This window comes from Argiope bruennichi, chromosome 5 (assembly GCF_947563725.1).
Source record: "Argiope bruennichi chromosome 5, qqArgBrue1.1, whole genome shotgun sequence".
Taxonomy (NCBI): domain Eukaryota; kingdom Metazoa; phylum Arthropoda; class Arachnida; order Araneae; family Araneidae; genus Argiope; species Argiope bruennichi.
This window is the reverse complement of record NC_079155.1, coordinates 120,122,302-120,137,128: the sequence shown is the minus strand read 5'-3', so window position 1 is coordinate 120,137,128 and position 14,827 is coordinate 120,122,302. Positions and strand designations below refer to the sequence as shown.

The 14,827-nt window shown below is 25.5% G+C and overlaps 1 protein-coding gene across 1 annotated transcript in view; it reads left to right on the top strand.

Annotated features, from left to right (window-relative positions):
- Positions 1-11,441, top strand: part of LOC129968381 (uncharacterized) — a 95,219-nt gene extending 83,778 nt beyond the window's left edge. The window contains exons 26-30 of the mRNA XM_056082237.1: positions 580-675; positions 1,852-2,034; positions 5,056-5,223; positions 7,534-7,727; positions 10,136-11,441. Coding sequence (XP_055938212.1) covers positions 580-675; positions 1,852-2,034; positions 5,056-5,223; positions 7,534-7,727; positions 10,136-10,222 — 728 coding nt within the window. The 3' untranslated portion in view covers positions 10,223-11,441. The remainder of the gene's footprint in view (positions 1-579; positions 676-1,851; positions 2,035-5,055; positions 5,224-7,533; positions 7,728-10,135) is intronic.
- The last annotated feature ends 3,386 nt before the right edge of the window (positions 11,442-14,827 follow it).

Here is a 14,827-nt window from a genome sequence, read left to right as displayed (position 1 = left end):
TGGAAGCTGTATTGACAAAGATGATAATTAAATTAAGTAATGGAAGGATTACCATATGCATTTCCTTTATTAATTTTTTTGTCTTTCTATTATATCTCTATTAGTTTCTTTTTTTCAATTCTGTGCTTTTAAAGGTTAATTATATTTTATCTACTTGTATTGAATTATGCTTCGTTATTATTTTGCCTGCTCTTGGACAATATCAAACACACCTAATTCAAGATATTTTCTTTAAAATATTTGTTAATTTTGTCTATAACCAAATGTTGTGTTTGATGTTGATCTGATGACTTTATTAAAGCTGAAGGTAGTAACTGTTAACTAACTAACTTTTGAAACACTAATATCAATAATATACATTGCTGTACAAATTTTTTTATATGAATTCATATATTTCGTTTAATGTTTCTAATAACGTTTCAACAATATTGCTGTAGCTTAAAATAAAACTAAGATTATATATCGTGGTTTACTACTTAAGGAGAAATGTAAGCGACAATTGACTGACTATATTTTAAAGTTCTTGATATTGGTTTTGTATTATTTTGAATATTAACAAATGTTTAATATTTTATATAGATCTTCCATCACCACCAATTGTATTTGTGGTTGCCACATCCGAAAATTCAATCAAAATTCAATGGCGAGCAACAGACAACAAATCTCCAATAACAGGTATTATTTTAATTTATCAGTACTTTCTAACAGGCATGAAGCATAAAAAACTCACACATTTATTTTCAATTTTTATTGAAAATTAATCCTTTGATTATAAATTATTTAAGTACTACTAAATCTATTTTTAATAAACCTTAAATAATCAATATTTAAATGCGTTGTTACCATATTTAAATTATTAACATTTTCGATAAAATTGTATTCATACTACATTATATTGATATTTTTAGTTTAAACATTATTTTAGTGTTTTTAATTTGGTTTATATTATTTGGTTTATATTATTTGATTTATTTAATAACCTATAATTCAATGCACAATGATGACTGAACAATGTAGAGAATGATAAATTTTAGGAAAATATCTTTGATCTCTTAATTTATAATCTGTTATACTCTGCTCATTGTTTAGTTAATAATATAAATATTCCACGTTATTATCATAAATTTCACATTTTTTTTTATCTATGGCATCTATATATTTATTTTATAATTTTTATTGACAGTTGAAGCTGTTATTCTTCTTATTTCGGTTGTCGTGGAAATCATGTCTTAGTTATTAATTAAAAGTATTATTTAGACTTGTTTTCATATGTTGCATAATTATATTGATAAAAATACTTGGCAATTTTACCAAGAAAAGGAAAAAAAAATTATTGAGCTTTAGGAATGAATTAAATTGTATTCATGTATTGCAGTTTCAGTATATTAGTGTGTTTTTCAGTGTATTGTGATATATCACAGCATTCATGAACTGAAACTGATTTCATTATCTCATTGCTTTATGACTTCTAACGAACTATGTGTATGCGTTGAAACTCAAAGGAAATTTTATTAGTCAATGTCATGAAAACTCTTTTATTGAGATTTGATTAACAGTATGCACACTAGTATTGACACAAATCTTTTTATAAACTGATTATATATTCTTAATTCCGAGTTCATCGGTCGATGTGTTATTTAACTAACCAACGTTTAAAGCATCAAAATGAGCATCTTTTATTCATCTTATTCATTCACAGCTGAATATAATCATCTTTTTTTCACTATCTGCTTCAGCAGTTTCATTCAAAGAAATCTGCTGTTCTCTGTGACGGTCACTCATTAACGCAGAGCAATAAACGTTCAGTTTCTATGCCCTTAATTAACCTCTCTGTTTTTTCTCCCTTTCCAGGCCATGCCATCCACTACCGGAAGAAAGGGGAGAGTTGGCAGAGGGTGGCAGTGACGTCACCGCACGAGAACTCGTACACCCTGACGGGGCTTCACGGAGGGGCCTTCTACCAGCTGTACGTCACGGCAAACAGCGAGTTTGGGGAAGGGGACCCAAGCGACGTGGTCACAGTGAAAACGTATTGTAAGCAGAAAACGATCGATAACTGTTCGTTTTACATCTACTCTGCATGATAATTCATCGTCTACTATTTTATTTATTTTACCGCTCCCGGTGGTGAATGTATTAGAGTTCTTTGGAGTGTGGTGCTTTAATTAACCTAACGAATTTTGCTGGCTTCTTTACTAAGAAAACAGTTCAATCGAAACTGATCAGATAGCTTTTAATGATTTTTTTTTTTTTGAAATTTGTTTGTCGTACAAGATGATATTTTTAAAGAATTGCTTTGTATTCTGCTGAAACCATATATATTCTAACTCAATAAGCATAACTTATTTAAAATTAATTCGTTTCTTTGAGGTCTTCAAAAGATTTATACGTTATAGCTGATTTCAATTTAATCGCTTTCAATGCTTTTTGTAGTCATCTATAGATTGCAAGTCTTGGGATTCACAGGAATCTGAAGGATTAATTTTTAACGCAATAAATTTTATAGACAGTCTGTATCATAAGTTTAGTAAGAATACATTTCTGCCTTCTTTTTTAAAATGCATAAATAGCACTACACAACACAAATTTAAATACAAAATATTCATATAACATATTACAAACATATGGAAATCTGAATGTCCGAATATAACTTCTAAAAATCAGATAATAAAATTCTTATAAATCAGAATATAACTTCTAAAAGAAATAATAATTCCTAAAAACATAAATATTTAAGCAAATAAAATGGTATCTGAAATATTTTTGAAAGCAAGTAGGGTTGCTAAATTATTACATAAATAAAAATACATTTCTTTAAATATTTTTTAATTCTTATAGTTTAATATGCAGGAGATATTCACAAATAAACTATTAAAATTATTCTATGAGTGAAAATACCATGACATAATTGATCAGTTTTAGTTGACTAAGGATAACTTAAGCTTTTAAATTGAACTTTAATTTACAGTATTTTAACACAATATGCTTAATATTTTGCATATTACTTTAATTACGAAATACATCGAATAAAGTAACAAAACATTTATTAATTTTAACGTACACAAGAAATATTTAAAAAAGTCATTATAAATTCTGATTTTTAAGCCACATATGTTCTTTAGCATGCGGATATTCAGGGCAAAATTTTGGATAGTTTAATCGTTAATTCTAAATAAAGTTGTGATTTTATTATGATTTGATTTGTAGAATTTGAATGTAATTGAAATTATTTACTTTTTTTAATAAGCCTACATTTATTAAAAAAGCTTAAATATTCATAAAAATAATAATATATTTTCAAAGAGAATTAATGTTAAATGTATTAGTTTAATAAAGTTATATTAAGTATACAAATAAAATTTACAAATTTTTAATTATTAATACATTTAATCGATTCCATAATAAATTTTGATTGATTAACAGCGCAAGATTTTAGAATTAACTTTCTTTTGAAGGAAACTATAAAGTATTTCGTTTTAAAAGAAATGTGAAATACCTTTCGTTCAAATAGTAAGGTTAATTTTTAAAACTGTTTGTCTTTATTAATATTTTTATCACTTCTCATTATGTGAATGTGGTACATCTTTTGTCCAATAGATGGCACTACTAATCTAAATAAGCACATAAAAGTATGCTCACCTAGAATCTAGCTTCTTAGCAATACTTTCTTACAATTAAAGGAACTGACTTATTTATATCATTTATCAATACAATACAGTTTTTTACACAGAATTTGCTTTCATTGCTCTTAAAAACAAAATTGAATAAGTAAATTAAAACCTTTTTTTTCATGCAAACAGGAAAAAAAAATTCATAATGTACACATTTTATTATAGTTATCAAATTTTTTTATATATAATTAATTAACTGTTTTTCTTTCATGTTTAAATACAAAGAGTCAGAAATTCGGTAACAGAAAGAAAATGATATGTATTTTTTCATCCTATTAAAAGAAGGCAAAATTATTTCTTCCTTCAAATTTTTAACATTATAATTACTTTTGGAGTGGTGTGAAATTATGCCTAATAAAAGCTACAAAATCTTTAATATCTGTTAATGTTTAATTCCTTGTCTTCTTTAAATTCTTGCTTTCTTTTCATAAAATTAGAGGTTTTTTTTTAAAGAAATCATTATTTTCGAATATTTAGAGTTATTCTTTATTATAAGCTATGAAAAATTTCTATTTCAGTATACAATTCTTTATAAATGTTATTCTTTTCTACTTTAACATTATTTTCTGGCATATCTATAATGATTTCTCTTTAGAATAGCCAAAGGTAGTTACTTGAAATAAGAGCAAGAGAGAGGGAGAGAACTTTACGATTATTTTACAATAGATTTCCTTTTATAATTTTTAAAAATGTATTTTAGATAAAAAATATTAAAAATGCTATTTTTCATTTTATCTTGAATAATAAATTTAGTTTTTAAAATAGCGAACAAACTCAAGCCGAAATATCAATTTACGCATATAAAAAAAGCATAAAAAGATTTCACTACCTTAATATGTTTTATTATATTATTTTTTGTATTATTTTAAATTCATTTTTAATACAAAAAGTTATTGAATTCTTTTTTATAAAATGCATGCCTTTCAGATTTATGAATCGAAGAATATCGATTCAAATTTTAATAGCTTAACATTCATTAGATAGCTAAAAAGAAATCTCTGCTTTTATGCTTAACTAACAAATCAAAAAATTATTCTAAACATTATTAAAAAATTATTATTATGAACATTATTATTATTTCCTTGAGATTTTTATGCTATTAAATATATTTTTCACCCAAAAATTGTTTCTCATGCTAATTCAAATGTTAATATCTTAGCATTTAAAAGATATATAAAAAGAAATCTATGTCCAATTTAAAAAAATTATGTCCAATTTACAAATCAAAAAATTCAAATTATTAAAAAAATATTATTATTTTCAAGGAAGTTTTATGCTATTGAATATATGTTTCATGCAATAAATTTTATTTGTTTATTGTTCCTTATTCTACAATGTTTATTCAAACTCATTAAAATCGCATCTTTTTGTTTTAATTTTTCAGCTGAGAACAACAACGTCGTTCTCATGGCTGGATCAAAAGAACCGCCAATGATGTTAGATGTGTCCTTATTGATACCCCTTGCGGCATCGCTACTGGCCGTTACTCTAGTCATCGTCGTCGTATGCATATGGGTTCTGAAAGCAAAATCTAGAAGAGATTTAGAAAGAGGTCTGATTTCATTAATTCTTCTTTTCAAATACTCAAAATCAGCATCCTAAATAATGAATTTATCATATAAGGTCATTATATATGTTGCAGTTAAATTTCAAAGTCATTAATGTGTGCTATTATTAAGAATAACTGATTTGATATCTTTAAATGCATATTCAATTTTAAAAAAAATAGGAAAATCAGTTAAAAAATATAGTAAAATCATTTTAAAAAATAGGAAAATCCTTTAAAATTAAAGGAGCTATTGACCTGACACAAATGCAGCATTCATTAGAGCTATATGTAAAATTTTCTTCCTTCCTGCTAGATGTGCAGGAAAGCAATATTACACATTCATAACAATATACACATAACATACAAAGTGCTTGTTCTATAGCATTTATAATATGTAATTAACATAATTTTGTTGAGTTTCAAACCACTGCTTAGAGCCCTTTTTTATTTTACTTGAATAATCTTTATTCATCTATTTTTAAACAACATTTTAAGAGTTATGAATAAAGTGAACACATGTCTTATGAGTTACTTACTAAGTAAATAGACATTGCATTGGTTTATATTTGAAGAATAATTATTCGTTAATGATTTTACGTACTTTTAAATTAACGTATTTCTTTTCATATCCTACCTTTAAGACTATATTTTAGAATTATTTATGCATGCCCTTGTTTTACTTTAAAGCAGTAATTTTTAATTATTTTTAGTCTGAGTGTGATTTAATCTGCTCAAACGAAATAAAATAATTTTTAAAAAGGAAACAAATGCATTTTGAATCACTAAAAAAATAAGCGAAGAAATAAAAATCTATCCTTAAATTATTAACTTTTTACGATTTAATAATAGCTGACAAATATTCGTTAAAATTGAATTTAAGTTGAATGAAACTGATCATTAATTATTTTAGTTCTTGATGAGTACTAATTTTCTGATGTGAGGAAATTTTATCTTGTTTATCTTTTAAGTAATGGCACATGCATTACTCACAGCATAGAAAAATGAAAGATAAAATCAGATAAAATTGAACTAAAAATGTAAATAAATATACATGCATAGAAATATGGGGAAAAAAAGTTTGCGCATAATTTATATAATGTTGAAAGTAAGGTAAATTTTTTATTCATAAAATTTAAAAATAATTACATGCCTTTTCAATTAAAAATATAGTTTTTACAACATGTTTATTGTCAAGAAAATAATTATAATATGTGATATTCTTCGTAACATTAAAATGAAAGATATTAGTTCTATTATTTCCTCTAGTGCAATAATGTTCATTATAACTCTAGGTAAACAATTTTTCCTATATATATATATATAGATTACTTAAATGCAATCGATATATTCGAGCAGAGTTTAGTTTTAAAAGTTATTTTGTGAAAAAAAACTTCATAATTAAAAAAGATACTTTTTCTTATAACGAAATAAAAATAGGTAGTATTATGAAGTCGGAAAAATTCGACCCAAAACAGCAATTCATCACCTTGTTTTAGGTTGATCTAATTCTGCATTAATAATTTTTGGAATTATGTTTGTGAATTCTGTAACTTAACTATATAAAAGAAGAATAAAACTTGGTATTTTGTTTTTGCATTAAAATTGGCAAATTGAAGTCTAATTTTTAATTGAACCAGTCAGAGGGTTATTATCTGTTTGTTTATCTATCCTTGTTTATTCGAGCACAGTAACTCAAAACACAAGCTAGATGAGTGAAATTTGTGAAATTTGATATCTTGTTTTATAAATAGTCATTGAATTTTTAACTTGATAGATCAGGGGAAAGAGGTCTAAAATACTTGTTTAATTCTCTCTATTTTACTACGAAGCTGAACACAAAATGTGCCGTATTTTGTAGATATTCGAGTAGATACTCTCGCTGATTAATTTTATTGATCTATTTGGGTATTCCCAATATTTGTAGAAATAAATATTACCTTCTTTAGAAGTGTTTCGATAGCTCATGGTATACTTTCAGTGCATGTAATACTGAATACATCTAAAATGTACTTTCAGTCTTTAAAAGATTTATGATGAATTTAATTATTGTCAACAATTCTAAATAAACTACTACAGTAAAAATAATTTTTTTTGAGTTTTTATTTTATGATTAACTTATTTAACTATTATTATTGTTATTATTCCATCTAAAACTGTTCTTTTATATATAAACTGTATTTTTTTTTATTTTTATATATATTATTATCATTTTTATTTTATATGCATTGTTATTATTTTTTTATTATATATATATATATATATATATATATATATATTCACATTTTCATTGGCTCTAAATTTGGTTCCTTGCAGCCATCCAAGAAGACAAGCGTTTCATTTATGCGGCGGCCTCTCAGCGGTACGTGGACATCGATAAGACGCGGTCCCTGCCCGCCTACCACGACCCTGCCCTCATACATTTTCCTCAGCCGTACGCCACTGTGATGATGGGGGACGACCTCTCCGAAGGAGGGGACCCTAACGAGATGAAGTCCTTCCTGCCACAGGTATTACTCTTTTTTTTTTTTAAATCAGAGAATAAATTCTAGAATAGTTCATTTGCAAAAACGTAATTTCATTCATTCATTTTACAAAATAAGTTATGCAAATTATGTATTAATTATGTTATGTATTGTAATATTATGTTATGTATGTATTGAAGCGTTTTGTTATGTATGTATTGTAGTGTTATGTTATGCATGTATTATAGGGTTATGTAATGTATGTATTGTAGCGTTATGTTATGTATGTATTGTAGTGTTATGTAATGTATGTGTTGTAGTGTTATGTTATGTATATACTGTATTGTTATGTATTATATATGAACAGTTGTAATATGTGAATGCAATTTCTATGGAATGTACATAAAGGAATTCCAGTTTATTACAATGCCTCTGAGATAAGATTCATTCATAGCTAGAATAAAAGATCAAAGAGGAAAATTTTGCATGTGCTCTGTTCCACCATTTTTCTGTTTGAGGAGCCAGTAATTAAAATGCAAGTAGTCACACAAGTCTGTGATTTGCAGCTTACTGTAAGCATTTATTAATAATTTAACGCATTTTTTACTGTCTCGCATATCTATGTACAAATAAAAAGTACTACTCAAAAAATTCCCTCTCGACATTTTGAGGAATTTCCATGTTTTAAACACCCTGAAATGAAAAATACAATTTTGGAATATTAGTTCTCCTGGCTGTGAATATCTCAGCCAAATCAATAAGAGTGAACTTTGGTATATGCTTTCATCACTGATAATTCTTATAAAATATTGAGTTAAATTCAGCAAAAATTAACTATCCAAGAATATATGAATGATATATCTTACGTATCTAAAATAGTATCTTAATAGAGAAATCAATTTTAGCATTGTGATTAGTTTACATTTAAATCAGAGTCAATTTTAGAGCCCAATACGTTAAAAGAAAGAGACATTATGTCAAAATATGTACTTTATCTAATATATATAATTTCTTCATTAAACTTCAAAACTAAGCCCAAAACTTGTTATATTGTGGAATATATGAGAAAATAAAAATTTCTGTTTTAGAAAGATTAATTTTATTATTCAAGAGACAATAATATACACAGATGGCGCAATCAGTTTGAAATAGATACCAATCAAGAATGCTTAAAAGAAATATTGAATGTATCAGGTACCCAGCCCATTTTTTAAAAACTTTCTAAAGAATCTATAGTCTGTGCCACTGGTCATCTTTCATTCTTCTTTATTCAGTGGTAATCGGTTATGGCGACCAACTGGTCCATTTGGAATATTGTTTGCATTAAATGTTAATTTAATATTTTATGCATAACTTTATATCCAGGCTTCCCTTAACAAAATATTTTAAAGAATTAGGTTATGACAGGCATTAAAACCTTAGTAATTTAACAGTTTTAAACCTTTAAAATTCACAGGGTACATGAACTGTCGTAATGGAGAACAATTTCCTAACATCATAGAATTATTAAAAATATAATTATCCTATAAATGTATATCTAATTTTTACGGCAATGCCAATTTATTTTTTATTCGTATTCTAAACTATACACTATTAAACAGAATTCTTCATCTTTAACTTTGTCAACATTTATGAAAAATTTACATAATTATTAAAACAGTATCATTTAAATTAATTTTTTAATTTAAAAATGTCGTGAAAAATCGTTTTTGTGCTGAAATATTTTCGGAAATCAAAATGGAAAACACCAAAATTTAATTTAATTTTTAATCAGTTAAAATTACGGATAATTTTTCCAAATTGAACATTCACACCTTTCAAAGTATATTTGTACCAAATTTGGTAGCTCTAAATCAAACGGTTCAAAAACTGTAACTTTTTAACCTGTAAACTTTGTATAAACGGATGTTTATTTTCTTCTCGTAAGTTAGAAGCGAGCTCATAGCTTGGTGCGTTTAGGTGCTACATTTGGCGAATTTTGGCTCTTTCAACGTTAATCACTCAATACCTAACGAAAAACTTTTAATGTTAGTCTTTAATTCTATATCTGATTAACAATTGAAAGACAAATTATAGATATATTAAATAATCGTTAAAATATCAATATTTTTTATATGTGGCATATAATTGTTTTCTGCATTGAAATTTTAGTTTATTTCGAATGTTTAATATTATAAAATTAAATACTGATTCAAAATTAATAATGAAATGAAGAAACAAAATTTAAAAAGAAAGTCTTAATAATGACTCACTTTACGAATAACGGTTGATATTAGAATATTTAATCATTTATTAATAAAATTTATGCTTTATCAACATTTACATATCTCGACTGTGAAAAAAAAGCATCAGACGAAATGCTTCATCTTGTTCTTTGCATGATGTATACTTGTTTAATAATTTAACTTATTTTCATTTCGTTAATATATATGTTTTTTTATTTTATTTCACAGAACATGAAAGATAGACCACTGCCTAAACCAGGAACTATGAAAAAACAAAAGGATCGGGAATCCCATATCTACGATAGTCCGCAGTGATGCAGCATTTTGTAAAGTTTGTTACTTACTGGGACTAACACGTTCCTTTAAAAGGGCATGGAAACCATTTCATCTATATTACCAGCCCCATGATATTGTACGTAGAACAGAAATACAGGAGACAAATGTACCTGACAAAAAAATATCGAAGTTTCTACTAATGCGGAAGAAATTGTGGCTACACGAATCTCGATTGTATTATGTGCTGCTTCCACAGTAGATACAAAAGGAGATAAATTATTAATCTACATGTGAAAAAAAGATGTAAGATCAAGAAAGTGTGACTATATTCTGAAATTGTGCCGAAGAGTTACCGATTCTTGTATTATATTGGAAAGGTATCCATTCAAGTTATCTATCAAGTTGAAAAGTTACTGTGAGATTGATCACTGAAGTTGTGTTCCTTGAAAAACAGAAAAAGACGAAAACCTGCGAAAGAAATATAGTGAGAAAGGGTTATGTAGCTTTATAATTTATTTTCTTTACTATTTGTAATCAAATATGACAAATCAAACAACACAACTTTTAAGCACCACATTATTTTGATAACTGATCCAATCATGGTTTAGATTTGAAGAAAATTCTGCAAGCACTGAGAAAGTATTAATTCGATCCATGTTCGCGAAAGAGCTAAAATGTAGAAAGTTATGAGGAAAAAGTGTTGGAAGCATTTATTTAAAATGCAAAAAATGGTGAAACAAATTTGTGTTTTCTATTTAACTAATAGTTTGATGATGCATTAAACTTAGAGACACAAGATAAGATTACCGCGATATTGTATAATGCTTTTGATAATAATATGCCTAGAAATATTTAAAATATAAAATATTTGTTGTACAAATAACTTGTAGCCAGCTAAAAAAACATGACATAGCAAATCCTTCACATGAAAACAAAATATATTCAACAAAAATAAATCACGAAAATTGGCATATAATATTTTTGTCCCTTTTTTACTATTTCATCATGATCCTGTCTTTCAGAATGCTTCATGTTTTAGAATGATACAAATATATCTTTTTCCGAGTTATGATTATGTATTTATACATAGAACTTGAATCATCTAGTTAATCTATATGATTTTGAACATTTGAGTCAGAGACTGTTTTGACAATCTTTCGATTCTTTAGTAAATTATTTACTATAGTTTTTTCCTTTCGTGATGCTTATGTTGATAATAGTTTACCAAATATGAAGCATTAAATTAATTTTTGAAAACTGTAATCTATACTGCACTATATAATGAAAAACAAATTAATATACATATAATGTTAATTATTAAGTAAATTATAATTAATTTCCATTGTGAAGTAAAAAACATTTTGATTTTATCCTATGATTTATCACATCACTTTATTAACTAATACAATTAATTTTTAAATGTGAGAAAAATGCATTTAGCAGTGAATTATTCGAGTAAAATATGGATATAATAATACAATAATGCTTTATTATGTGTTTTATTAATCATTATTCTATAAAGCAAAAAAAGAGAAATACTTCGATTCCATTATATGATTTTTCATATTAATTATTTAATATTAATTATATTAACTTCCACTTTTTAAAGAAATTATAGTTTTCGAATTTCCATCCATTTTCTAATACAGCAAAATATTATAATAATTGATAATTCCTGAATTCCCTTTCAAATTCATCTTTCATCATTCCCTTTCAAATCTTTAAAAAATTAATGCAGATATATATGACTTAAAATTGTTTGAGGTAAATTATTGCTGAAAGAACAGACCGTCTATGAATATAAAAACGCCGTGTATGAATAACGTTTTCGTTTTCTCCATATATATGATTCTCTGGCTTACACATGTTATGATAAAGACATTTTGTAAAAGAAATGCGAATATTTTTCAAAGGTTTGAATATATGTACAAAATAAATGTCTTTAAAGATATTATATTATTAAAAATATTAGATAAAATACGAATTAAAAAGGACTAACACATACAACTTAAATATTGTGTCAAATTGAAATTCTTCAATTCTTAATACACATTAACATATAAAATAAGTATTATAGTTTACAAATAAAACAAGAAAATTTTTATGTATTTGAAATAACGGTTTATTAAAGGCTCAAACCTAAAAAATATAGCAAAGGGTTATGATGAAGCTTTGCTTATTTCTTAAATATCACAACGAAATAAAAAAAAATATGCAAGGTGCTTCTTTTTTTAGAAAGCTCAACTAAATAAAAAGCTCATATGTTTCAGATTCTCATAAGATTAGATGCTCAAAGAAATCTTGAAATAAATATTAATTTTTAACATAAATGTAAGTGAATTAGTAATGCAAATAAAAATTATGATTATTTCATAAATAAGAAAGTTTTTTATTTATTTCCTTATGAAGGCATCCCCCCCCCCGAGTTACACAATTTTTCCACTTGCTCATATCTATGTTAAAATGCTCCTTGTTAGAATAAAAAGAAAAAATTTAAAAAAAGAAACTATTTTTTTCGAAGATTTTTTTGAGGAAATAAGGTGCTAAATTTCCTTAATTTATTCCTTAATAGCCCCCATTTTTAAAAATCTTTAAAACGTCTGTTGTTTATCTAAATATTTGCTTTCAAGGATGTAGGAAATCCGAATGTAAAAGTTAGTTAAAAAAATTGTTACCTTTTATAATTGAATAAACATAAAATATGTTCTTTCAATCTTTTTAACTAACATTAAAATTTGCTCTTCTTTTTACATTGCCTAATAAAATCAAATGAACTGAAAAACTTTGCTCACATTTAAGTCGTATATATTAGATAGCTTTGTTTGGTTCCTTTAAAAATTACGAACAATTTGTAAAATATTGTTTTTTACAGTAGATATAAAATGTATAAGATGGTGTGTACAATTTTAAGTATATTTGCTTATTGAATTTTAGTCCAGTTAAAAACAGTTTCATGTGATATATTATTTTTTTGATAGTTTCTTATCAAGTTGTATAAAATATTCATGAATACAAATTTCATAATTTATTTAAAAAAATTCAAGAATTAAAATAATCTGAATTTTTATTCTGTCGCATAATTGAAGGAGATATTTTAATGAATTGTTTCCGAAATTATTTTATAGAATCGTTTGTATTTTCTTTTGTTTATTTCTAACACCTAATATAATTAAAAATTGAAAAGTGCACCGTTTAGCATTAATATTTTAAGCATTCTTTTCGATTTTTGAACCATAATTAAAATTTATTTATGCAATTATTAAAGGATTGATAATTTTCTTTTTAGATCAAAATAATTCTGAAATAACTTATCGTTTGCACATGCATAGCATTGCTATTACATAATTTTTGTTTTATTTTAACAATAAGCAGATCATCGGTGTATTGCTAAAACGACTAAAAAGTCAAAGGTCAAAACCTAAAGTCGAAAGAAAATAAATTGAGCTAATATGTTGCTTCAAAATGCCATCTTCGTAACAGAAAAATTTTTCAAATCAATATATGTGCATATTGCCGACAATACACTGATGGGCATGATTTTTCTGCCATTATAAAGAAACAAGAACGCGTAAAATTGATTAAAGCTTTTTTTGATTTTGTAACTTTTTACAATATACCGACGACATTTCGCATGTACATTTAAAATATTGGATATTGATTCCTTTTAATGGTTATTTTAACATTAGTATCAGAGCCCAAATCCGCTAGAAATACTATTAAAATGTACAGAAAAATTACATTGTACAAAGGCTTGTATAAATTGTATGGATTGTAAAAAATTATTCTAGATTAGATATTCTTTCCAAATTTATTTAATTTCATTTATTTAAATGTTTCATGTTTTTCAAAATCAAATATACATTTAAAATTTTCTTGATTATAATTCAGAGATTGCTTGTGTCTTCATCATTTAACATATCACCCTATTGAAGAAATTTCGTGTACCATTTTGTCTTATTTATTCCTTTATCTTTCAACACGCTCTGTTTAGACTATATAAGTGCATTATTTGAATAACTTTGAGCTTGTAAAAATTTTTGTAAAATAAAACACATCCTTCTTTTTAATACTTGCTTTATGTTTACTATGTCTTTTGTATTTAATGTATCACAAACACATTTTAGGAATATATTGAATCGAAATTATAATTAATAGATTAATTAATCCTTATTTATAATTTCATCTAATTAAATCCATTAAATATAATAAATTATAAATAACTTATTATAATTGATGTATTCTATATTAAATCATGCTTTAATGTAAAAGTCAAACAGAATAAACAAATATTTGCATGGAAGTTAATGAATAATAATATAAGAGAGACCAAAATAAAGCGGTAACTATAGTTAGGACAATAGCATTGATAGAATCTTCATAAATGATCTTTACTCATAGAATTTAAGATTTAATTCAAAAGGAATTATAGGCATGTTTTAAACAAAATATATCTTTATTGCTTACTTTACCTTTATTTCCTAAATTTTCTTTCGGAATACATCTTATAATGTTCTTCATTTCCACTATTCTAAAATTATTTTAATATTATATGAATGACGGCAACACCATGTTAAATTGTAAAAATAGAAGCTTAGGAATTTTTTAAGATTTGTTTCAACTAAGCTTATTATCATTTTACAAACT